Here is a 27092-nt window from a genome sequence, read left to right as displayed (position 1 = left end):
TTGGAGTCCTGAGAGTGCTATCATCTTTACAATTTTCTATATACACACATATATATCTCTATCTCCTTCCTTGGGCCCCGCACTCACTGTTTCTGGCCTTGGTGCTATCTCCAGCCACTGTATACAATGCAAGAAGAGTAGAATTTTTTAAATATAGAAATGGATATGGATTAGGGATAGATTTAAAACATTGCCAAGGAGTAATAGATTAAGAAGCAAGCCTGGACCTTTCTTATATGATAAAAAAAAACAACCCATTAATTACCGTGTAGAAAGGCACTATTATTTGCAAATCATTGGTGAACTTTTAGTTCACCTCACTATACTCTCATTGTGCAAGTTACACTGTATTATGTTTTGATAATTAATATGCTAGATCACCTATAGAAGAATTGTGAAATGTATTTGTAATGTATATTACCTCCAGTGAATGCCATTAATGTAACACTTTTGTGAAATGGCAAAGAGTTTGTTCAGTGAGAGATGAAACCTGAGGAATGGAAACAGATTTACATGAAATGCCCTGCCTGTGCCTTCTTGGGGTGTCTATGATATCAGAGTTTAGTTTAATGATCAGCATATACAAAGCTAACAGAATACGAGAAAAGAGGTAACACCATAACTATATGTGGCCCTTCCCGACTTATTTGGCACACTTGATGTTTTGGTATACACACTACATATTGTTCCTTTTGGTGTTCCAATTAGTTTGCTTTAGTGTATGTAATCTGTTTTGGTTTGTACTTAAAGGCTGCATTACTCCAGAATGACCAGTAGAGGGGAGCAAAACCCAATTTGTACCAATTTGGAATCACAACCCTTCCCCGCAGAGCAGAGTTTAGTGTATGAACGCAAGGCCATTTAACTCTGTAAGGAATTTCCCATAATGCTTTACAAAACCTGACAAACAGTTGTATGCTCTAGTTTATTGATTCTGCTACTGCACTAAAACAGCAGTACATCAATAACCATCTTTAGTTAGGAAACCCTGGTCTGTAGAAGAGTACTGGCAGTTAAAAAAACAGCATTAAGGAGCGAGCGGAGAAATGTGCGCGTGGGGAATACTGGTTTCACGGGAGAGATGAGAGGCTGTGGAAATACAGCTACAGAAATGAGTAGCATGGAGTTATGTACAGACCTCTCATGGATCAGTGGCAGCAGGAAAAAAAGCTGAACAGAATGCCATTTGTGAGAACAGACTTCACTGCGAACACTGAAAAAAGAAAATCATTTAAAAAAAAAAATAAAAAAAAATCTCAATTCTTTTTCTCAAGATGAGACCGTGTTCTCGCCCTTTTGTAAGGTGCTGATCAACAGATTTAGTTACTATGTAACTATTCTTCTAGATCTCAGTTTTAAAATCTCCATACGTGGAACTGCAATATTGCTTTTGGTGACAGAATTAATAAAAATTTATGATTTAAAGTTCGAATCCAGCCTCATAAGATTTAAAAAACAAAACAAAAAAAAAACCAGATTCAGTGTATAGGCCAGCTTCATATGCGTATGTTCCATCAAGCACATCTTTACGTTTGGAATCGGTTTTATATATATTTTTTGTTACATACATAGAGTATTTTTTGTATGCCATTGCTAGCAAGGTGCAGCTTCCTTTTACAAAGAAAAATAAATCTAAGCTTGTGTTGGGGGACATCTACACCGAGTAGCTTAACAAGCAGGATATATGTGGATTCTCTAAATTGCAGAAAAATATGGAGAAATGATACTCCTGTGTTCTTAAAAGGGCTTATCAGTTGGCTGAAAAGAAAGGTTGCATATACTAGCAAGGGTGATGACACTTCCTCCTTTGTTTCATTTGCCAGATTTTCTAGTTCGTTAACATGCTTCTTTGTACATTTAGGAAGATCATGAGTAATTATGAGTTTTGTTTCTCTAGCACTAAAAAAAAAAAAAAAAAAAAAAAAAAAAAATACAAAATAAAACTGCACCGTTCCTGTTTTTATTCCAGAATAAGGATTCGCAATTCTGTTATGCAACTGGATGTAGAAGGGCTGACCAACCTTATGTGGTATACATGTGCTCTCTGGTGTGAATAGATTAGTGTACTCCACAGTGGTTACTTTGTAAACATGTAACAAGGAGATACATTTCACATCCTGCCAGGCTTCAGTTTCAAACCATGGCCATGGCCAAAAAGGGCAACATCGGCGTAATCTGTAAAACAAAGTATCAAAACCTGTGAACATTGACTAAAAGTACTGCAGGGTTAGTTGCTTAACTTTTATATACCGTTGAAATCATGGGAGTTTTAATTGGTGTTGGAATATACATTTGCCGATCTATGTAAATTGACCGATGATTCATTTGACCTGCACTTGTGGAACCTACTTTAGTCAGAGCGGAACTTACATCTAAGGCACCGGCAGTGTCACAATTCTAAGGATCCATTCTACAACCCTAAAAAAATGTGCTTGCCTTAGTGTGAGTAAAGAAGGGTAAAAAGCAGGCCAATTGCAAAAGGAGTATCTAGGATTGGGCTATAGGGTTAACTGGTTGTTAGGTCTAAATGTGTTGAGTTTTAGTGAGTGGTTAGGTTTTTGCATAATGGTTAGCATTACTCATAAAATGCGCCTGTTTAACATGGCTTTGCTTAAGTACTAAAAATAAAAAAGGCACGTGTGTATCCAGCAAGTTACCCATTTTCTAGAATGCCTATTTAGAAGGTAGTTTTCATAATCTAGCTTCTTATTTAATTTTTTTTTATTTTAATTTTTGCACTGAAGTTTATATTCCCAATCTTTTTTTTTTTTTTTTTTACTTTTTTTTGCTATTTTTGTATTCAAATGTCCGTAATGGTTGTTTTTGTCCACATTTCAACATAACACTCCAGTATTTGTATGTAGGAGAGGAGGAGAATGGAGAAACACATAAAACATCACTTCAAACATGACTGCGTTAAATGCTGAAATGTTCAAAGTACAACAGAGAAAGATAAAGCTTTTGATGAGAAGTGGATGTTTCCCAGGGACATTACAAGCAATAATCCAGATGTTATGGTGTAATGCAATGAGTGTCCACGGATAGATGCAAAGCCCAGCCAACTACAGCCTGCTGTAGGCCCACCCCTACACTCCCATGCTGTTCAGCCATATGGAAGTAATCTCCAGTCCCTGTTTAATAGCCAGCTTTGGATTCCATTTTCACAAGGCTCGTACAGCTAAGTGGAGCTGCTTTATGGATAACTTAGATAGAAGCACTTCCAAAATAAACATTCAGCTGGAAATTAGGACATACAGAGCCACAAAATTATTTTAGGGCATATTTCATGGAAGAGCTGCCATTTCTCTCAAGCAGCTGCCAGACTGTAGGATGTGCCTTTGATCCCTGATCGACAATACTCCCTGATCATAAGAACTGTGCATAAAATTTATAATTTATATAAATATATAAAAAAAATAAGAAATTGCCCTATTATGTGAGCTATATAACAGAGCTATATTTAAAGAAAAAAAATGGATACAATTTAAATTGTATTGCACTCCCAGTTCTTTTACAAGATAAAAATATTTTTTTTTATTTTCATCCAGTACAACCCTGCAATATGCATCTTTATATATGTATATATGAATGTTTCTCGGCTACATCTTTTAAACCCTAGCCTAGATGCTAAATTTCAAGATAAAAAAAAAACGTTTTTATGCTTGATTTCTCTTTTTAACAATCCTATTTGTCTTGTTTATGCACTTGTGAATTTATGAGATGCAATCCAAGGGAGAGTTTAAAGGTTTAACTAGGCTCTATACATTTTTTTTCCCTTCCTCTAGAAGTGCATATGTTCCTGTCTGCATCTGTATATATACATATAGCTATCCACCGGTTTCATTCAGTTATTTTGATTTTCTTTCTGCCTGTCATTTTGTTAACTGGAATTTTATGTATATTTGTGTGTGTGCGCGTTTATAACTGTTCTGTGGGTAACCAGGTCGCTTAAACAGTCTCACAGAATATTCTAATGTTTCAAATCCCCAAAAGTAAAACCGGAACTTTATTACCTTTTTTATATAATCTGAGATCTCGGAGAAGGACCTCTGACCGGGAGAATTGGAATTGTGTATCACTTTAGAGTGGTAGAGCATGGTCCTAAGCTACAGATTATAGGCCATCAGACACTTCTGTTGTAGGAGATGGAATTTTATTACGACCGCTTTGAGCGTCCTACAGGTTCACTAGATATTGATTTTTACAGGACTTGAGCAACCACTGTGAGGGTAAGAAAAGGGAAGCTTAGGAGTTCCGTTTTACATGCACAGAGTGGACAAAATCTTAATAAATTGCCTTGCAAGTAGTCACCCACTCAGTTTCTTTTATATGCCGAATGATCTGGTATTACCAACAGAGGCGGCTCAGAACCAAAATTCCTGGCATCTCTCTTCTGCATTAGATACAGTAGCCTGAGGGAATCCTTTTCAGGTGGTGGTGGTGATATTGCACATTTCCTTTCATGATTTGGTTATGTTATTATGGTTTTTGTTTTCCATAGGCAACTTCTATGCAGAGCTTGCAGCTGTCAGAATCCCTGGGGAAAACCCAACTGTGGAATGGGACTGTCAGCATCGCATTACTGGAAGGGATAAACCTCACAGAAGCTGGCACGTGTGATAGTTTTGTAAGGTTCAAGCTTGGCGATCAGAAGTACATAAGCAAGGTAGGTCTCTGAAATTCCACCAATATAGATTTTGTCCAGTTTTGCTTTTATCACAAATAGTTTTGCATGACATGCTATTGTGAGATGTACAATTAATTTATACATCTTTATTGTCCTTGGATATTTGAACCAATGTGCAGATAACCTCTTTGACTTTGAACATTGTGATCTTTTAATTAGTTGGAGTATTTATTTAACCATTACAGGAAGTCATGCTAATACAGCTACCCGGTAATATGAAGACTCATGCAAATGTGTATATATATTTTTTTATTTTAATTTTTTTTTATCATTGATAGTTACAGGCAGGCCTGGAAAACATTACTAAATATTACTAGGCTGCAAGCAGAGTGAAAGCACTAGTTCACTCAATGTTATGGACCCTTAAAATCCTCAATTAAGAAGCCACTAAAATGTTAGACCTGTTTATAAAACCGTCCACGTGGTGTATATTTTCCATAACAGTCACTATATAAAGCGACATATGTTTTGCATGTCTTGGACAATCCATTAATGCCATTAATATTTTATTCCATTAGTTGATCAGTGTTCAACATATATTATTGTGTATCTTGCTTTGTCTATTGCATGTTCTGATTTGTCTGCCCATTTTGTTTGATTTAACCTATTCTGTTAACTACCTTGTTTAAATGTTACCACTGCATGTTTTTTAGACACTGTCTAAGAGCTCAAATCCTCAGTGGAGGGAGCGCTTTGATTTTCACTACTTCTCTGACAGGATGGGGATATTGGATATTGAAGTGTGGGGGAAAGATAACCGCAAGCATGAGGAACTGTTGGGATTGTAAGTATTCCCATTGCATGTTTTATGTGTTGGGATATATTTAAATGGAATTTCTGTTTACCGTGCAAGTCTGACGTTGTTGTGTGCAGGTAGCATGTAATATTTGAAACCTGGTTGTAAGCGTGTCAGCATCTATGAACTTGGGCATATGTCCTCTTTTCAGAAACATGGCTTTTCGAACCGGTGCGTGAATTCACATACAGGTTACAGTTTCTAGATTTAGAGTCCGTAAGACCTATTTAGGAGCCAGACTGAATTTCACGGAAGAATCACTTTTTCCCACTGTTTCCAGTACCTATATAGCTGCTTACATAGTGACTCTTACAGAGACATGCATCACTTGTCAATTTTCTTCATTTTTTTTTTTCAAACCAGCAAGCAAACACAATTAAACAAATATGCAAACCAACATTATTTTGAAAAGTATAATATAAATGTTTATAAACCTTAAAAACTCTATCAGATTGCATTAATGGGCACGGCTCAGCTGGGAGAGTTGCTTCACACACATTTTAATATGTTAAACCAATGGAGGCAAACCATATATTACCCAAAGATACTCTAACAATGAAGACATCTAATGAGTCCATTGTACTTAATTGTTTAAAAGTAAAAATAAAAGGTACCAAGCAGAAGAAGCACCATATAAAGCCTCTCTGTACTGTGCTAGCACTAACTGCATGCCATCAAACACAAATACTATAGCAAAATGCAAAACTGCATACAAAATGAAATAAAATCCAATCTTTATATTCAAATAACAATTATACGGAGGCCAATTTAGCCACACAAAACAAAAAATACTTCCAAGAAGCAAAAGCAAAAAAGAAAACATACAGTGCAAGAGCTGAGATGTCAAGTAACCCTATCCCCACTGTTTTAGCAATACCCATGCTCTCTCAAGTGAACATTGAAAATTAGAAAATCAAAATACAAGTTAACTGCTACATTTGCCATTCTAACTCCTAATTTTTTGAATCCATTACTCTCTTCTAGATGTAAAGTGGATATTGCAGGGCTGCCCATCTACCAGGACAATCGTTTGGAAGTGCCTCTAGAGAAGAACCAGGGCTCTATACATGTCATCATAACTCTAACACCCTGCTCTGGAGTTACCATTTCTGATGTGTGTGTTTGCCCATTGGCAGACCCAAGTGAAAATTTGCAGATTAGAAAGCGTTATGCAAGTACCATGCTTATTTTATTAAATTTATCTTGGTGGCAAGTCTCTCTCTCTGTTTTCACTGGTCCACATATGAGATTTGGGACAATATTCTAAAGGCTATGCTTTAATGAAGTTAAAGCTTGGCTACTGATGGGATATCTAGTGAAAAGCAATCAATATTATGTCTTGTGAAGTTGGGTCCCAATCTGTTGACCATACAAGGTGTGGGATACAGTCTGCCAACATGTCTCTTCCCTAAAACCACTATATACTATCCTTATCCCTATCTCCCTTCTCCTACGTGCACATGTGCCTTCTTCATGATAACACGGGTTCCTGTTGTGTTTCTTGTCCAGTTTCGTCTGGTTGTTGATCATCTAGAGTTGGTCTTTACAGCAGTAAGTTATCTGATATGCCAAGAGAAGTGTAACACAACATTTATGATGGGTCAGGAGGAGTGACTACTGAAGATATGCATCATGTTAAAGCCCACTAGTTACATCAAGCTAAAGTTATAATCCGATAACAGAGTAGATATAGTTGTTAATGTAGTAGGTATTTTGTGCTTTAATTATAGGCATTCAGATATACTATTTAACTTGTTACTTGTCCATAATGTAACTTTTATGTAATGGAAAAACAGAACTGAATAGGAGATAAGAGCAGCTGCTCCACTGAGACACATTTTTATTTTTTTATGCACAGACTAAATTGTTGTCTTTCCATTGCTGTATATCTGTTAAAGGCATTTTTTAGTTCCTCTGCTGAGATGCTATATTATACATTTACAACATTTGTCTAAGATTTGTTTTTATAGATTGTTTGTTTGAGGGCTTTTCACCCATTGCCTCTGTTATTTGTTCTGAAATATTATTATTCTACGAATATGAAGCACTGATTAATATGTTAGTGCTAAATAAATGTTAATGCTCCTAAATGAGCTAACTTATTCTCTAGATTTATCTATTGTACTGTTGTGCAATCTTCCATTAAAATGCTACATTCTCATAATTTGATCACTTTCTACCTTTTGCTCGTTCCTCTTTATTTTTCATCCTTTTTTTTTTTTGTCCGAAAAATTTGATTATACCATACAAGTATATTTGGGTGTCCATTATATGACTTACACCTGCCTATTTTATTTTGTTTTTCTCTGACAGTGTTTGAAAAACTCATTCCAGAATCTAAGAGATATTGGTTTTCTGCAAGTTAAAGTATTGAGAGCAGAAGATCTCTTAGCAGCAGACTTTGCAGGTATCAGTATTTTTCTTGACTGCACACATTATCAGTCACATATCTGTTATTTCAGATATCTGGTCCCACTGTGAAACTAATCAGATCTATCTATATGTCAGGCATTCACTAAAACAGCAGCTTTTCATGATGGTGTTTTTATGAGATAATTAGGCCATATGTGACATAGAATTGAGAACTGATCATGTGTTTGACTGTGTGACCAGAGAAAGGGTTAATTGATTTGTTAGTTATTTTGTCTATCTGAGCAGGGTACAGTTTGCTGGGCTAATTGAAAATGTTATAAGGACAGTTAGGAGAAAGCTGTAAGCTCATCCCAGTTCATTTATTGAATATGAAATGTACAATCTCCCTGTCCCTCTCTGTCACTAAAGCATCAGCAGGTTTCATTTGAACCATAGTGCAGAAATTTTGATGCTGGAGATAATTGTTTTGTCAATGTGAAATGACTTTTCTGCCTCATTAACTGGTTTTTATACATGTGCATGTTATTTGCACAGATTGCGTTTGTTCACTGACCAAAAACAGTGTTCAGAACACAAAATTACAGGGTGAGATTATGGTGGATTTTTTTTTCCTCACTCTGCTTTGCATTTTAAGTAGTTTTTGTGCTGTTGTTAAAGTCACTTTTAGGCTAGAGAGGACTGCAATATATACTGAGTTTTTATTTTATTTTGTGTGTGTGTATGAAAGTTACCGTTGCAATATATACACTTGAAATTTAACTTAGAACTAAAATATTGAAAGTGATGAAAAATCTGTTGAAATTTTATTTCATTTAAATCTTGGTCTCCTCAACCCATTGGATACTTCTAACCTTAATCACGGAAAGGTTCACTGTGTGTATATATAGTTACATAGCTGAAAAGAGACTTTTGTATGTTATGTTTTTGCAAGTATTTATCCAATTGCAGTTTAAACATATGTACCACCTCTTCAGGCAAAAAATTCCATATCCTTATTGCTCTTACTGTAAAAAAAACCTTTTCTTTGCCTTAGATGAAATCTCCTTTCTTCCAGCCTAAATGTGTGACCTCGTGTCCTATGTATAGCTCTGTTTATGAATAGATTTCCAGATAATGGTTTGTACTGGCCTCGAATATATTTGTATAATATTATCATATCCCCTCTCAGGTGCCATTTTTCCAAACTAAAGAGATTTACATTTTTTAACCTTTCTAAGTAACTAAAATGCTCAATTGCTTATCAATTTTGTAGCTCGTATCTGCACTTTTTCTAGTGCCATGATATCTTTCTTTAGAACAGGTGCCCAAAATTTGACCGCATATTCAAGGTGTGGTCTTACCAGCGATTTTATAAAGAGGCAAAATTATATTTTCATCTCGAATTTATGCCCCTATTTATACATGACAAAACCTTACTGGCCTTAGCAACTGCAGATTGACCTTGCATATTGCTGCCTAATTTGTTGTCTATAACAATTCCCAAATCCTTCTCGTGTGTGGTTATCCCTAGTTCACTACCATTTAGGGTGTAAGTTGCTTGTGCATTCTTAACCCCGAAGTGCATAACTTTGCATTTCTCTACGTTAAATTTCATCTGCCATTTTAGTGCCCAGTCCCCCAATCTATCCAAATCCCTCTGCAGCAAGGCAGTATCCTGCTCACATTTTATTACTTTACAAAGTTTTGTGTCATCTGCAAACACTTATACAATGCCCATTTCAAGATCATTTATAAATATGTTAAATAGAAGCGGTCCCAAAACAGAACCCTGAGAGACACCACTTACCACTTTTTGTCCAGCTTGAAAATTTACCATTAATGACAACTCGTTGTACTCTATCCTTAAGCCAATGTTCTACCCAAGAACAAGAATATTCATCTAGACCAATTTCTTTTCGTTTTGAAGACTAACCTATTGTGAGAAACCGTATCAAATGCCTTGGCAAAATCCAAGTAGATCACATCCATTTCAACACCCTGGTCTATACTTCTACTTACTAATTCGTAGAATGCAATATATAGAAAGTTTCCCTATCTTGCTCAGCTCTGGGAAAAGGTGGAAATTATGTGGGTCATGTGAAGTTGAGTTTTTGAGGAAAGTAACCATCATAATTGGTTGGGTCTTGACTTTGTATATCAGATAAAATGAATTCATAGGAACCATGACTTGCCGTTTTTAGAAGGATTAACATGGAACTTGTTTAATAACCACGCACACATTTGAGACAAGTGCTGTAAAGATAACTTGGTACATTAGATCACACAAAAGGAGTTAAAGTCCACTGCAATTTTATAAATTTCCCACCAAATACCTCTAATAATAGTGTCTGTGTGTGTGTGTGTATATATGTATATATAATGTGTGTGTGTGTGTGTGTGTATATATAATGTGTGTGTGTGTGTGTGTGTGTGTATATATATATATATATATAAAGTGTGTGTGTTTACAGGAGTCATTTAGTCTGTTTTTCCACCACCCATAAATAAAAAGAAGAGAGCAATCCATCAAGGTTGAAGAAGGAATAGAAAACAAAGTTAGTATAGCTATAGTTCAGATCTGAGGTATAAATATAGTCTTCCTCTAACAGAGGGTGGGTACCACGTCCTATCCATTTGGTGTACACTGGTTTCACCATCAGAATGAATGCATTTTTCCCCAGTGTTTTTTGTTTGTGTTTTCCTTTTATTCTATCCTAGTCACTATGTTTAGAGTATAAGAAATCAAATGTGTTGAATGCTTCTGATGAGAATTTTTTTTTTTTTTTAATGAAGGCATTTAATGCTTGGGGCTTAATAAGAGCCTGTGACATCACACACTGCCTTTTAAAAAAAAAAAAAATAGCATTTGTCTGTTTTTGTGTTGTCGTCACTGTGGCTTTGCCCCTTATTGCCTATTCCTTGTCAAGTTATGCATATAAACCATTGTTAAGATTTTAGTAAAAGCACGCTGAGCATCATGGGAAAAGTAGTCCAGAAATAATTTATAGTGTCAAGGTTAGTCATCACTGGTCTAGAAACAAAGTGTAGCAGATACAGGAGTTCTGGTCTCAGGCTTTGGTCACTGACCTGTCCCGCCCAGAGTTTGTCCCTTCTCGTAAGGAACAATATAGCAGAAAGACAGCCTCTTCTTCCAGCACGGTCATACTAGTAGTGCCAAGGATCTTCTAAAGAGAGGGCTTCCACAGAAGTCAAGCAATCAATAAATCAATTTAATTTTAATTGCCCAATTTAGAAAATTCCCAACCATTTTAAACCAGATGATAAGCAAAGGAAAGGTGGGGATGAGTCTGGTCAGCCCAATCTTCTGTGCAAACGCTCAACTCTCATGGATGGCATGGACCATGTATCACGTTGTGTATCCAAACTCACAGAAAAGCTTATCTGGTTCTGTCAAGTTCACAATGTCAAACTTACTCTTGTAGTGGCACGATCATTTTAAACAGGCATGTCAGCTATACAATGTCTTGTTAACTGTAAGGAATTTAATTGCACAGAATATAATACCAGTCTCGCTCAAGAAAATCTAGCTAATTCATCATATGACTGACAAAGGAATATATACGATATGATATATCTATGTAGCATTAGTTGAAGAAATTAGGGACCCATTTATCAAGACTAAACTGGAGCAATTCCAGGGTAAAGTGCTTCATTTGGGAGACTCTGTGGATGTGTTCTTTTGCTTTCCCCATTGCTTTGCTTGTCATTTAGCGTTTTATCCCATAATTTCTTCACATCTTGGCTTGTTAAATATACGGTAACCCTATTTCTTTTCCTCCTGTAACAAGCGCATCAGGTGTTGTTGTTGTTTTTTCCAGATGCTGTAAATATTTGAAACTTTAGCCAAAATGTAAAAAAAGGGAGAAAAAGAGATTAATCTTAATACATTTTATTTATTTAAAAAAAATGTTTTTCATTATTTTGTTGTTTGGAAGCAATGTGTATATATAAGCAGGCAGAGGCAATCAGTGACCCAAGAAAGGAAGAAGGCATAGACACTAAAACTGTACTAGTGCATCAGAATTTAGCCTTTTTAAGGCAAATGTCAGTAAAAGATTTTTAACCTGGAATCAAGACTCCAATGATCAGTTTCCATAACTTTTCATCATTAACTGCAGTTGAACAATTTGGAAACCGCCACTAGTGCAACATATGTAGAAATAAAAAATCAATGTAGCCGTGCTGCACCAGAGCCATAAACCTAAAAAGCAGTTATTCTGTCAAGATAATGTTTTTTTGCTGATAAAGTCTGTTTCGAGATGGCTGGTAAAGTTTATGGATTACCAATGTGAGTTTCACTGCGCAAATAACACTGTTAATACAGGGCACTTAAAAAAATAAAACCTACTCCGTCCTATTATAATTTCACATGTTTAACTGCTTCAGTGCCATAGGGTAGTTACACACTTTAGGAAGCAGATGTTACACTTGACCAGTTATAATTTAACTGATGTTCCTTTGTAGTGTTTGTTTATGTAGGTGGTACTTTGTTGGATTTGGAAACTGGCAATGTAAGGGAGTAAAGGGGTACATTTAGGAGTAAATCTAAACACACACACACACACATATATATATATATATATATATATATATATATATATATATATATATATATATATATATATATATATATATAATTTTTTTTTTTTTTTTATAGCCAAACTAAAACCATGGCTGACTTTTTAAAATGTAAAACTTCACATTGAATACCCAATAATTGAGTTAATAGCCATGTGCTTTTATGTGTGTGTGTGTGTGTTATTGGATACTACATTTTCAATCCCTTTCATAGTGATAACCTGTATTAATGACTTTTATATAATACTGTAATAACCACGTAGGTTTTATTTTACGCAGCAAAGGGCATAACAACCAGTTTCAAAGACCGGCACACTGATAATAAAAGAGCTCTACTTTATGTATGTTTCTGCTTCTGCACAATAATTTATGTATGTAGATTATTATTATTTTTTACTATTATATTTTGAGATGTCTGTATCTGTCTATAAATATTTCACTTTAAACAATTTTGCTGTTGAAAATGTAGCACATTATTGCAAACTCTTATGGCTCTGCACTCATATAGGGCATGATAATAAGCATATATCATGGAGTTAAAATTGTTAAACAAAAAAGCGCAAAAAATACGAAGATTAATGGTAAAACTATAATAAAGTATTTGCTGCTAAAATATTAAAACAAATAGTGCATTGACCGTGTAAGAGCTTAGATCGGTCCCATAGACCATAGACCATTTTGCTAATCAATATTGCTAATATATCTGTATTAGAATTGTCGATGGGACCGATCTACTAAGCGCCTACTCTTTCAATGCACTATATATTATGGAGTGCCTCATTAAGGCATATGACAAGTGTTTACCCCCCCCCCTACCCTTGTGGGCTTGGTAGATGTACATTGTCACATTTCCGCATGGTTTCGATAGTACTTCCTAAATGAACATAGTCCTCACCTCAATTACTATATAACCCCCGCATTGACTTTTGATGTCATTATATATGTCAGTGCTTGACAAATTTGCTTGGAATCTAGGAGCCAGTAAAAAGTTAGGAGCCAGGTTTTTCATTATCAAAAATATAATTCTTAAAGCGACACTATAGTCACCAGAACCACTACAGCTTAATGTAGTTGTTCTTGTATCTATAATCTGTCCCTGCACACTTTTTTCAATGTAAACCCTGCCTTTTCAGAGAAAAGGCAGTATTTACATTGCTGCCTTGTAACACTTCTACTGACAGTCACTCAGACTGCCTCTGTATTGCATTCTGGGTCAATGCTGCACAGTGTGCAGCACCTACATATAGCCTCTCCACGCCCTGCATCAATGCATCTCTGAAGAGATGCTTATTGGCGCCACATATGCGCAATAGCCTCCCAATGCTTTCCTATGGTAAAGCATTGGATTGGCTGAGATCATCAAGATTGATGATCGCAGTCATGGAGGCAGGGCCAGCTGCGGTGAGATCAGTACAGCGGAAAAAGGCGAGTAAAAACCCCTTTCCCATGTGATTGGAGGGGGACCTAAACGCTCATCTGAACGCTCACTCGGTCACTGACGTGCACTCAGTCACTGCAATAATCACACACATTTATGTGACTACCCAGCCTCCCTACCTGGGGTCAGCTTTCCATGTGGTCCAGTGGGGCTTCAGTCCTCTCCCTGCACTGCTCCATAGAGCACTGTTTAGTGATGCCAGGACTGGAATTACATCGCATTCCAGCTCCCGCATCACTGGAGGGCGCGCGATGGAGCAGAGGGAGGTTGTTACAGCTCCCTCACGTGCCTGCCCGTCTGCCTCAAATCTCCAGGAGCCTCCTGTCCGTGCGCATGCCAATGCTCACTCCAAAGGCCACCCGCACTTTTCCTGAGTCCTCCGGCCACCCACTCGCACGCCCATGCACTTTATGAGCCTGCCGGCTGCCCGCCCCCACTAATAGACTGCCGGCCAGCAAATCCCAGGCACCAGGACAAAAATCCTATGAGTATGTATCACATCAATAGGACATAGTCTTCAATTAGAAGGACAAAGGTTTCAAAATAATTTCAGGAAGTATTACTTTACAGAGAGGGTAGTGGCTGCAATAGCCTTCCAGCTGAAGTGATAGTGAGGTGAACACAGTGAGGGAGTGGGATAGCATAAGGCTATCCTAGCTATAAGATCAGGCCAGGGACTAATACAAGTATTTAGAAAATTAAGATGACTAGATGGGCCGAATGGTTATCTGCCATCACATTCTGTTTCGCTTGTGGTATTGTAAAGGTGATGTACCCTTATGAATGCAACACTATTACAAATTTGCTCAACCAGTGCATAACCACTTTTTTTTTTTTTTTTTTTTTTTAAATGCAGGTTGATGCTGTGTTTTAAAAGAACACCCATCTATGCACTTTAGTATTCAAGACACATGGTCATTCAGTGTTGACAATGTACTCTTAACTTGTAAGGAAATTCACATGGTAAATGTATCACCGCCATTTCAATAGATGTGTCAACCCATTACAGTTTAGCTATCTGTACCACAAACCCATGTGTACATAAACACTTGTATTCATATAATGTGCACAAAACAGACACATCCGTTTAGTCCTCGGTGTGCCAACGGTTTGTTATCGTAATCTTTGTATAAACCATATTTAAGTTCCCAAACCTAGGTTAGGCACCAAATGTTTTTATATACAAACTGTACATCTTGCTGATGAGTAAAACTTTTTTTTTTTTTTTTTTATCTTTTACTCAGGAAAAAGTGATCCTTTTTGTGTCATGGAAGTGGGAAATGATCGGCTACAGACTCACACAGTTTACAAAAACCTCAATCCAGAGTGGAACAAAGTTTTCACCTTGTAAGAAACTTTTTTAAGTATAACCATGCATATACAACTTTAGGAGGGTGTATAACTGTCCCTGATATGTTGTTTTTTTTTTTTTATTGAGTTTATGGCTTTATTTTGTTTCATCATTTTCTCAATTTTTTTTTTTTTTTTAAAATGTAGTTTCTTTAAAAAAAAAAAAAAAATACTTTATTTTATTCTGTGACCTGCTGCTGCCAATATCATAGGCAATCATTGTCCATATTCCTCCTCTGGAAATTAATAGAATGAACCCAACAAGTTCTGAAATATGTAGATTGCGTAGACTAGTACACAGTAAGAAAATATTGGCACCCTTGGTAAATGGGGGGAAAAAATTGTCTATTGTTTAACCTTTTGATTTTGTTTTAAAAAAAAAAAAAAATACACAAAACACTATTCTTTTTCAGTCCTATAAAAGATGTTCATGATGTTCTAGAGGTAACTGTGTTTGATGAAGATGGAGATAAGGCACCAGATTTTCTTGGGAAAGTTGCAATTCCTTTGTTGTCGGTAAGTTTTCCAAAATGCTTTGCATGCCATAGGACCTCCCACAAATTTCATTATAGATCATAATTATTTTAGATTTTTTTTACAAGGAATCCATTATGAGCATCATTTATTTTCCCATCCCACCAGAAACTAGTCCTCAAGGAACAGCAGTGGTCCAGAATGAAAGTCTTGCTATGTTCAAATGGAATCTAGATTAAGCCTAGGCTGCTGCTGGCAGTTGAATGGTTTGTAGAAGCACTTTCCTAGAATGTCTGCCTTCGACGTCATCAATTTGATGATCCATAAGTTGACCTAGGTGGCAGCCGAAGGCCTCAGGGGCAGATAGGGGACCCAAAACTAGAACTTTACTAGACCCTATTCACCATCCCAATGTGAGGAATGAAGTAGGGAGCCAAGCTGATAACCTTCCTAGGGTCCTATGGGATATTAATTCATCTCTGATATGAAGTATAAAATATTGTTAGAACAGTGAGAATGGTGTATTTGTGTCCATAATACATCTGCATGTCTTTATTACTCTGCATTGCTATGTAGAGCAAAAACTGTCTGAGCACTTCTATTTATATGTGTTTGCAAATTTCATGCCTTAAAGGGACACTATAGTCACCTGAACAACTTTAGCTTAATGAAGCAGTTTTGACGTATAGAACATGTCCCTGCAGCCTCACTGCTCAATCCTCTGCCATTTAGGAGTTAAATACCTTTGTTTATGAACCCTAGTCATACCTCCCTGCATGTGACTTGCACAGCCTTCCATAAACACTTCCTGTAAAGAGAGCCCTATCTAGGCTTTATTTATTGTAAGTTATGTTTAATCAAGATGTTCTTATCCCCTGCTATGTTAATAGCTTGCTATACCCTGCAAGAGCCTTCTGTATGTGATTAAAGTTCAATTTAGAGTTGAGATACAATTATTTAAGGTAAATTACATCTGTTTGAAAGTGAAACCAGGTTTTTTTTTTTTTTTTTCATGCAGGCTCTGTCAATCATAGCCTGGGGAGGTGTGGCTAGGGCTGCATAAACAGAAACAAAGTGATTTAACTCCTAAATGACAGTGAATTGAGCAGTGAAATTGCAGGGGAATGATCTATACACTAAAACTGCTATATTTCGCTAAAGTAATTTAGGTGACTATAGTGTTCCTTTAAAGAATTATCACTTGGAATCTAGAACTTGAATGTATGACTATAGAATTGTATGTATAACTGGATACTTCCTTTCATTTTCAACTTGTCACAAGCACTTCTTTTGTTGTTTGCACTAAACTCTATCCCTGAGTTGATCTACTATTGAAGTTTAGTACCTTGAGTCCTTGAGAAGAGTAGTGAATGTAGAGCTTTTTATCTCCCAAAGTGGCAAAGTTGGCCTGATAGCCGAATAATTTAGAACACTGGCTTGTTTGCACACAGAGCTAAAAGTAAAAAAAAAAAAACATTTTAGCTTAGAGCTACAGTCATGTAGTCTGCATAATGTTCCATTCTGGCCCAGTCAGTTGTAGCATATACATTAAATGTATCTTGCACCAATCTCAATATTGAAGTTGGATGTGTTCAAAGTGCTGATGTTTAGAGACACCGAGCCTTTTCACTGTACTTTGCGTAGTTTTTGATATGCTAATGTGTCCCTGGATCCTCATATCCCTGATGTTATTGGAAGAGCAAGGTCTGAGCAGATGCTCCTGTATAGCATCAGTCTGTGCCAAATGTTCTTTGGGATCGCCTAGCAGACTGCACACTCATTTTAGTAACCGACCAACTTTGTGTTTTTTTTTTTTGTGTTTTTTGTTAACATACTTGTGGATGGCTCTTTTGCTACACCTGTATTAAAGGGAGACATGGACATTTGCGATGGCGAACATTTGGCTAGATTTTTCAGTGTTCTTTATCATTACCAGCTATAAAGCTCATTCATTAATGTGCGGTGAGGCCATTATGTGTCTTGCAAAGCAGCTTTGCTCTCTCCATTTCAAAGTGACATTTGGGCATAACAGAGTACATTCATAAACCCCTTAAGTGCCACAAGATCCAAAAGCACTAGTTTTACCAGAGTTTAATACTTTTTTCTTTTACTTTTTTTTCTATAATTCAGATTTCAAACTTTTTTTTTATTGTGACCATGTTTGCTTTATTATTAATAATAAAAAAGATGCCTGCATTTTTAAAAGTTAACATTTTTTTTTCTTTCTAGTTCGACCTCCTTATGTTTTCTGTACATGTGTATTAATGAATAACCAGTTGGGGTTATTTTTGTTTATTTGCTTTTAAGAAAACTCAAACTGCATACATTTCTGATGACTAGATGAATTCTTAAAATCATACTTTACAATTGAATTTAGCAATGTGATATACCTGGCTTACTTAATAAAAAAAAAAAATGTCCCATATATTGTGATTTATTATAACATTTTTAATTTTTTTCATTGACCTCCTTGAATCTTTTTTTTTTTTTTTTTTTTTTTTTTCCCAAGGTGAAAAATGGGCAGCAAGTGTCATATTTATTAAAGAACAAAGATTTGGGCAATGTAACGAAAGGTCTGATTCATCTTGAAATTGATGTCATCTATAACTCGGTGAGTTGGAGCTGTTTTTTTTTTTTTTTTGTTTTTTTTTATTACATTTTTTTTTTTTCTTATCCTAGCTAAAATAATCATGACTTTATTTGATTACAGGTAAAAGCAAGTGTAAGAACTTTCTTTCCCAAGGAGAAACGCTTTATAGAAGATAACCCAAAGTTTTCTAAAAAGGTTTGTTTCAGTATTTTGTAGACATTGACAACTGGTCCCATAATCTGCAGTTTCAGTATTGGTATTCAGTTCAACTGACTGAACCAAGACTAATTTGTAATTTGTTTTTGTTTGTTTTTTTTGTGTCTTATTTTTTGGAGGGGGGGGGGGGTGGGCGGCATGGGGGCTTAGAGGTGTATTGGTTTCCCATGACAGGTTGTAAACTGTGACATAACATGATTTTAAAGCACATCATGTCTTCTTTGGGTTATAGCAGAATATGTTTTAATAATATTAATCACCAGAATTCCAATTCTCTTTGCTTACGTAAATACAACCTTGACACTGCCACTAGTGTTGATATTACAGCCAGAATGTAATTATTCTAAACTGAATGTGTTTAAATGTGGAAGATATTCGGAAGGAACTTCCAATCTGACACACTGAAACAAACATTAAAGAACTCCTGCTCTGTAGTAATCCATAAATCCCAAACTGAACAGATGAAACATTCAACATGCTTAAAGGAACACTGTAGTATTAGGAATACAAATGTGTATTCCTAATGCAGTACTGCCCCAATCACCACTTAAAAAGGTTAAAAAGGAAGTTTAACCCCTTAAGGACCAAACTTCTGGAATAAAAGGGAATCATGACATGTCACACATGTTATGTGTCCTTAAGGGGTTAATTACCTTTCTCCCTTGCAGCACCAGTCTTCTAGGGGATGCTCCACCTCATTGGTTGAGATCATTATAGATGCTCTTAGCCAATCAGTACTGGGAGGATAGTGCAAATATGTGGCAAAACTCTGCATTGCGCTAGTCAGATGGACTCACAGTGACCATCTGATAGAAATAGTGGAGTTTTACTTTACTATTTTGTGGAAGCACACTAATGGCTGTGAGTATGACATCCAATAGAGGCAGGTTAACCCTGCAATGAAAACATTGCCATTCCCGCAAAAAGGCAATGTGTTCAGCTGCAGGGTTTTAATTGGTTGGATCATGACATGCAGACCACTTTATTGAGTGGTTGCCTATAGAGTCCCTTTTAATATAAATTGTTAAAAAAAAAAAGTAAATGAAGTAGGACATTATGATGTATAAAGATTATTATTTATGATTATAGATTTTATTCACTTTCTTGGAGGCATAGACCAATGATAATCAGAATTACTAGATCTTTCCCCAGCCTAAAATCCTTTAAGAGATCCCTCTTTACATACCTCAAAACAGAATGCACCTGTCATGGTTGATTATATATTTCTTAATAGTTCCAAGTTAAATTTTGAATATATGTGGAGTATAACATTTTATATTTTTAATATTTAATTGTACCCCATTATAATGATGCAATGTTTGTGGACCCAGGACATATTTGAAAACTAGCAAAATCTCAATGTATCCTTCCTGGTTAAATATTCTATAAATAAATGGTAACATATTTTTTGCTGAAGCAGGTTATGTAATTTTTAACACAATATCACAGACCTAAATGCAGGGGTTTGGCATGGCAGCAAACTTGCACGGATTAATTAAGTATTATATTATTTGTCTTACTGAGTTTGTTCGCTGACTAGATTCTATCAAGGAATGTTTATCGTGTAAAGAAAATCTCCTTGGCCATATGGAACACACTGCGATTTATTAAGAGTTGCTTTCAGTGGGAATCTACAAAAAGAAGTATAATAGCATTTGTGGTAAGTTTGATTTTGTAGCAATGAGTAATTTACATCTTCAAGTGACCTTTTTTTTAATGGTTTTGTTTGCATTTTAAATTTTCATTAAAATGTGTGTATTTGTTGTATGTTTAGAACAAGGTCCAAAATGAAACAAAGCTGTTTCTCTAGCTATGTTTGTAAATGAGATTTGGCCTTATTAAGATATGAAGCTGACCTATTTTTCTGATCGCTATAAACCCACCTGTCCTCCGCACTCGCAGCTCACCTTTTTACAGCTGCCCAGATAATGCAGAAATTACAGTTTCACACTATTAAGTACAACTTCACCGAAACCTTAGATGTCACTGGTGGGCAAAGAGTGCTGGTCTGTTCCTCCTAAATATATTCATTACACTAAATCGCCTTTCCCTTATGCTGTAGTTACCTGTGGTCCAGTATTGAGCACATCATTTATAAACTGAGATCCTGGAAATATGATAAGCTACAAGGAAGCATAAATTTCTCTTTGCGTTGTTTTTGCCACTTTTTTTTCAACTTTTCTCCCCTTTTCTGCCATTCAGAAGTAACTGTTAGTTTCCTTGGGATAGGGAATAATTGAAAATAATGGTAAATAGAACACTTTAACTATAACATTTTGTCATTAAGATCTGTATTCTTATTGCAAAATACTGACACGACTTGTGTTACCCTACTTCAATTGTAGATACGTGCGCAAAAAAATCTTACAGTTTAACTGTAATAATTTGTACACCGCTATTGAGAGGTTAAAGTCATTAAATTTAATATCACTGGTCACCAAATGCTTTAAAGGGAAGCTACAGTGCCAGCCCCCATGGTGCAGAAGGGTTTTAAAAACCCCTTCTGTTCCTTACCAGAGTCCAGCGACATACAAATGCCATTGTATAATGCTTTCCTATGGTTTTGGGTAATGCTGGATTTCCTCATGCATAGCGACTCAGACCACGTCAATGAGCTGAAGTGGTCTGGGTGCCTCTACTGTCCCTTTAAGACTTGTATACATTCTCTTCACTCTATTGTATGTTATTGTGGTTTTTATTTTGGTTTTGTTATACTGGGCAATATGTTTGAAGAAATGTATTATGTATTTAAATAGTTTCAGCCTTTTACTTTGGTGCTTTTAACTTTGTCAGCTGTTCCGGAGCTGATCTTTTATTAGATTATCGGTTTGGTCTTTCTATGCTCTTCATTCAGTATTCTGCATTTTCTGCTTTAACATGGCAAGCCATAGATGGCTTTTATTGTCATACGACATGAGCCAGTAATTATACCCACCACACAGGTGACAGTTACAAGTACAGCTCAGTAATAATTTTAGCTGCCCGATCTGATGCTCATTAAGGGAGACCAATGCTGTAGCTTTGTAGTGTTTGCTGTAGCTCCTGTAGTGTATGTCTGGTGTACCGTGACTGTTTGCTTTCATTCACATTTTGCTATACTACTTACTGTTGGGATGATAGCATTTGTCCATTGCCACTAACACCACATATCTCCTCCTAATAATGGGCTGTTCCTGCAATGACCACCAAAATAGGCGATTTTTATTTTCTATCCTTTCATGGCAGATTAACAAACTGTACTTACAGTAGACATGTGCAATTCGTTACGTTCCGAATGTACGTTCGTACGAATTTCATGCTTGCAATTGTCTGAAGTGACGAAGTTCGGTAGTTCGGAAGTGCTGAAGCTCCGAAGTGATTCGGATGTCTGAAAAGTGGCAAAACAAGAGAGGGAGGGAAAATTACATGAATGATAACCGGAATAAGCGAATTCCTTTTGTGCAATGACGTCATATTCTATAGGCATCACATTGCGGCTGCCAGCGGACCCTGGAGGACGTGCGAGGGAGCTGTGCTGCAAGAGCACAGAAAGTAATTTTCTCCCTTGCAGCCTGGCATGGGATGTTTCTCATGCAGTCTCGCGCAGTCTCTACAGCACATGACTGTATCGGACAAACATCCTTAGCCAATTATTATATAGGATATATAAAGTAGACCTGTGCAATTCGTTTAATTCCAAATGTACATTCGTACAAATTTTACGCCATTTGGATGCTTACCAATGTCCGAAGCGGCAAAGTTCTGAAATAACTACGTTAGATTTTTTTTTTTTTTTTACTTTCCGGAATTTCCAAACTGAACCAAAATGTATTGCCCATGCACATCCCTAATTTACAGCATTGTCCTGATGTTATCTGCACAATGTTGTAAATGAATAACCTGTAACCTTGAATGTGGTTTATGTGTTGCAAATTTGCATTAATTGAAGATAGGTGCACATATGGGAAACAAGACCGGCACACTTTGATGCATTGAAGGAGGGGGGGTTATATACACTAAAACCATGGTTGGCATTCTTAGATCTATATTTCTTTCAGTTTGACAGAGGATCTGGTTAACTAGATTTATGTGGGAAGACTGATATCCAGATTTAATTTAAATGGTAGAAAGCTTCAAATTGTTTAATTACTGGAATTCATAATTGTATTTGTAACTTGAAGATATTCTCGTACACTACTGCTCTTATTTAATAATTCCTGTAGGTGGCACCAAAATACCATGAATGATCTCCTAGTTCTGTTTTGTCCATCCTAGTATATATATATATTTTTTTTTAGGTACTATTTAATTGCACACATATATGTATAGGTAATATTTATATTTGTGTGTGTGTGTACATAGATAATATATTGGAGATCCCTACTTTTCAAGAGGTTGCAAGGAAGCTTTATATCACTTTAGTCATTTCAAGGGAATAGTCTTCGATAGGATTAGAACTGAGAATCTGCAAGTCTACACAATGGTTTTGGCATAACCTAGGACTTTAACATATAGCTGGATTAGTTATTTGTTACTCCTAATGGCAGAAGAGGGGTGATAAGCGGAAGTGCAGTTAGCATATTTAAATCATAAGACAAACTGTGCCAGACACATCCATAGCACAAAATAAATATAAGAAGTGGAATTTTCTCATTTTCACCTACCCCAATAATAGATTTAAGAAGGATTTCTTTAAAAAAAAAAAAAAAAAAAAGATTGTTTGTTTCATCTTTACTAAAGATAACATTAACTTGTAGCTATCTTTTTGGTCAAGTGGATGTGTATATTTATTTTTATTGTGCATATTGGACTTCTTTGAACGCAAGTAGCAATGAAGTATGTGTTACATTTTATATATGTCTAATGAAGACACCTCTGGTAACACATTGGAATGAGATAAATGCTTGCTGGAATTCCTAAGGGAGGCAGAGCATTCTGAGGGCCTAATCTATTGTCTGGGAGGCTGAAGAGTGTTAATGCAGTCTGCACAGATTACACTCTTTTTCTAATTGATCCAACACATTCTTAAAGGGTTTTAACTGTGGAAAGTGGTGACATTCCCGTTCTACATTTGATCAACCACTAATGAATTTTGTCTTGCCACAGAGAAGCTCTAGATTGGGACATTACAAGTGTCCATTAAAGACCTACCACTTGGACAACAGTCTGAAATGCTCTTAGATATAACTAAATTGAATATATATATATATATATAATGCAATCTTTATTGTGATGGCTCCAGAATTATGTCAAATGCTTTTTCTCATAATGCTCAATGTATCTTGCAATTCTTTCTTTCTTTTGGTTTATCTTGAGAGGATAAGGATGTGTAATGGAGATGTGTGTATTATTGGAAAATAATGCATTAGGATCACTTTTGAAGACCTCCTCATAAATATAGAATTATTTCCCCAAATAGAAAAATTGAGCATTGAATATCTTTTTAGATTACATATTTTTCCTTTAAATCTATGTTGGAGTTTGGTATGTCCCTTTAATCTTAGAGCACCAAGACATACATGTGGTAGCCTACCCCATATTGGAGTTACTTGCACAACTTAGGTTATGGCTGCTCTATAGTTACAGCTTTCATTTATTGCAACTTTGTAGCAGCCAGTTCTTTCTATACTAATGGCATACTTTTGTGTGTGTGTGTGTGTGTGTGTGTGTGTGTGTGTGTGTGTGTGTGTGTGTGTGTGTGTGTGTGTGTGTGTGTGTGTGTGTGTGTGTGTGTGTATGTATGTATGTATATGTGTATATATATATATATATATATATATATATACTGTTAATTTTTTCTTTGTATAATGTTCTGTATATAATCCAAAGGATTAAAAGTAGTATCCTAGCAAGTAAAAGCTGCTATTGCATATGTATAAAAAAAACTGCTCAAAATGTCCAGAAACCGATGAGCATTCAGTTTTGTTTATATAATTCCCACTTTTAAACCTTAAATGGCTCTAAAGCCAAAGGTCTTTTCTTAGAGGTCAGATCAGTTCTTCCCAACATATTGTTTAACTGGAATAGCTTCAATAAAATCCATCAATAATCTAACTTCATTATCATTTAAATTCATCGTCAAGGAATTATCTATATTCAACTGCAAATTTGGGAAATATTAAAATCATGCATCCCTGTTCCTGTAATAGACAGTGTGTGTTAATCTGTATATTAAAATTAAAAATTCAAACAAAAATCTGGCCCAAATGAAGAACAAGCCCTTTGGGCATATAGTTCATTATGCATTCTCGTTTAATTATGAAAACACTTGGGATATTTTTCCTGTTGCCCTTCCTTTCAACTTGCTGAGTTGGAACAGTTTTGTGCAGAACATGTTGAATAGTGTAATATAGAAAAAAGAAATGGTAAATGGGGAAAAATGCAACCATCCGTGCAGGCTAGCCAATCAATTAAGGGATCACTCCCAAATCCCACAATCACAATAAATGCAAAGAGTATATTACCATCACCTGTCGATTCATATACTCTTTGCATTTATTGGAATAGTGTAATATACCTTGTTGATCTTCTTTAAAAGTATATGTTCTGCAGAAAAGAATCTTGAGGAACACTAAAATTGTTTATGGAAAATACAATAGTTTTTATGGTTGCATATGTGTCTTTAACATTATAAAATCAAAGGATTTGTCCAACCCAATGTGTTGCCTTCTGCATATTAATGACTGCCACAAAGCATTTGGCCATTTGCTTTAAAAGTGGAAACATCCATCTCCAAGCTGGGAGACTGACCATAGCAGATTCCAAGTAGAGATGGCTGAGATCTATGTCTTGAAGATCAGTCCTAGGAGTAGCTAAGATACTGCACAGGACACTGTGGTGTCTGATAGGGGCTCAAGAACAAGGAACATACAAAATTCCTCTTTCATCCAGGTGATTTAAAAAAAAAAAAATTCTGTGCACACTATACATTACTGTGAGTTTTATTTCTGCACCACTAGCAAGGTCGCTTGACTTGAAAGTGTAGTGATTTTACAAGGGAATATAAAAATTGTTATTGGCACAAATGACTGAATTGGAAAAGTTCTCCACCAAAGTTCTCCATTTTAGTCTTAAAGAGCCATTGCACGAGAAAGATGGGATTATTTTCCAGCTGGCACTGAACACCTATTTGATCATACAATTTAATTGAGGAGAATCTTTTTCCACCCGAAGTACTTTGATGCATATCCTATTTTTAAAACGTTTTTATTGAACTCTCGTAAAACATTTTTTTTTTCTTCCTCCTATATGCCCAACACCACGCACACTTTATGATGGCATTTAAAACTTTTTTATTTTTTTTATTTCTGTCAGTGGTTTTCTAAACAGTTGGTTTATAAAATGTCACAATCTGGTTGATCATTTTAACTCTTATTTATTGGTATGCTATCAGTTTGTCAATAAGAGTGTGATTTTTATACAATTGATTTAACCTACTACATTTGTTCATATTTTTAGTTATTTGTGCTAACGGTCTGGAATCTGGAGCTTTACATGATACCACTAGTTTTTCTGCTCATGTTCGTTTACAACTTCACCATGATTACGATGGGGAAGGTCAACGCTCAGGACAACCTGGTGAGTTAAGTACGATATTGATTTTACTCTATACGTTACGACTGCAATACGAAGATACATATGTTTTGCCTTGAGGAGACACAGACTCAATTGTATTTATCCCAGGGCGGTAGGCTAATTATCTTATAAAACATGTCCCTAGACACTAAGCCTCTTTACAGGGGCAATATTCTTCTTCAACTGTAATCTCTCTGGAGCAGCCATTTAGTTTCTTCCCACCAAAAACTGCTTCTTATATAGAACAGTAAAAAAAAAAATACATATTTGGGGTTTCTTTAACCCATTAAGGACCAAACTTCTGGAATAAAAGGGAATCATGACATGTCATGTGTCCTTAAGGGGTTAAATCATTTTCCATCAGCTCAACTTTTATTTATTTTTTCTTCAGGCTTTGCAATCTATTTTAATAAAACATAATATGTATGCAGATTTGCTAAATTGTGTGTGTATGTGTAATGATAGTATATTATCTTCCCCTGGGCTTATGGGTTGAGAAAAAACAAGAAATGTACTATATGTATATGTTTGACTGTTTCATGCGTGAATGGAGTGTTTTAGTAGTTTACATAATGCCACTCTTAGGTTTGCTTTTCGAAAAATAAAAATTGCCAATTGTTTGGAACTCTCACTGATAATTCATATTTACCTTTCCAGGATGGGATAGATATCGGAGAGGATGATGACGATGATGAAAAAGTAAGTTTTTTGTATTATAGTTTATGCTAGGATTATATCCATTTGCAACTCGAAACCGAACTATAAATCACTCAATATGTCTGCAAGCAATGTATTATTCATTTTTTTTTTTTTTTAGTCATGGCTACCTCTGGCTTAGCATCATGGGAAAAGTCTTTCACAAACGTGGGGTGCTATGGCTAGTCATCATTTCTCTAGTTGTTTTTCTATACAAGCAGGGTTATTGACTAAAGTTAGAACAAAATGAATGTCAAATCTAAAGTCAAAATAGCCAAACTGGGAAACATTTGTTCCGCTAGTCTGTCTTTGTGAAATGTAACTTTTAATTTTCACTATG

General features: G+C 35.8%; 1 protein-coding gene across 2 annotated transcripts in view; it reads left to right on the top strand.

The window, feature by feature from the left end:
- Positions 1-27092, top strand: part of MCTP2 (multiple C2 and transmembrane domain containing 2) — a 137858-nt gene that overhangs the window by 89070 nt on the left and 21696 nt on the right. For both annotated transcript variants that reach the window (XM_063448865.1, XM_063448864.1), the window contains 11 exons: positions 4502-4666; positions 5341-5471; positions 6468-6654; positions 7797-7890; positions 15117-15219; positions 15636-15738; positions 18206-18307; positions 18407-18481; positions 20043-20162; positions 25940-26059; positions 26714-26755. In XM_063448865.1, the coding sequence (XP_063304935.1) occupies positions 4502-4666; positions 5341-5471; positions 6468-6654; positions 7797-7890; positions 15117-15219; positions 15636-15738; positions 18206-18307; positions 18407-18481; positions 20043-20162; positions 25940-26059; positions 26714-26755 (1242 nt within the window). The remainder of the gene's footprint in view (positions 1-4501; positions 4667-5340; positions 5472-6467; positions 6655-7796; positions 7891-15116; positions 15220-15635; positions 15739-18205; positions 18308-18406; positions 18482-20042; positions 20163-25939; positions 26060-26713; positions 26756-27092) is intronic.

Source organism: Pelobates fuscus, chromosome 3, assembly GCF_036172605.1.
Source record: "Pelobates fuscus isolate aPelFus1 chromosome 3, aPelFus1.pri, whole genome shotgun sequence".
Taxonomy (NCBI): Eukaryota; Metazoa; Chordata; class Amphibia; order Anura; family Pelobatidae; genus Pelobates; species Pelobates fuscus.
Note: the sequence above shows the minus strand (reverse complement) of the source record. Positions and strands in the feature narration are given on the sequence as shown.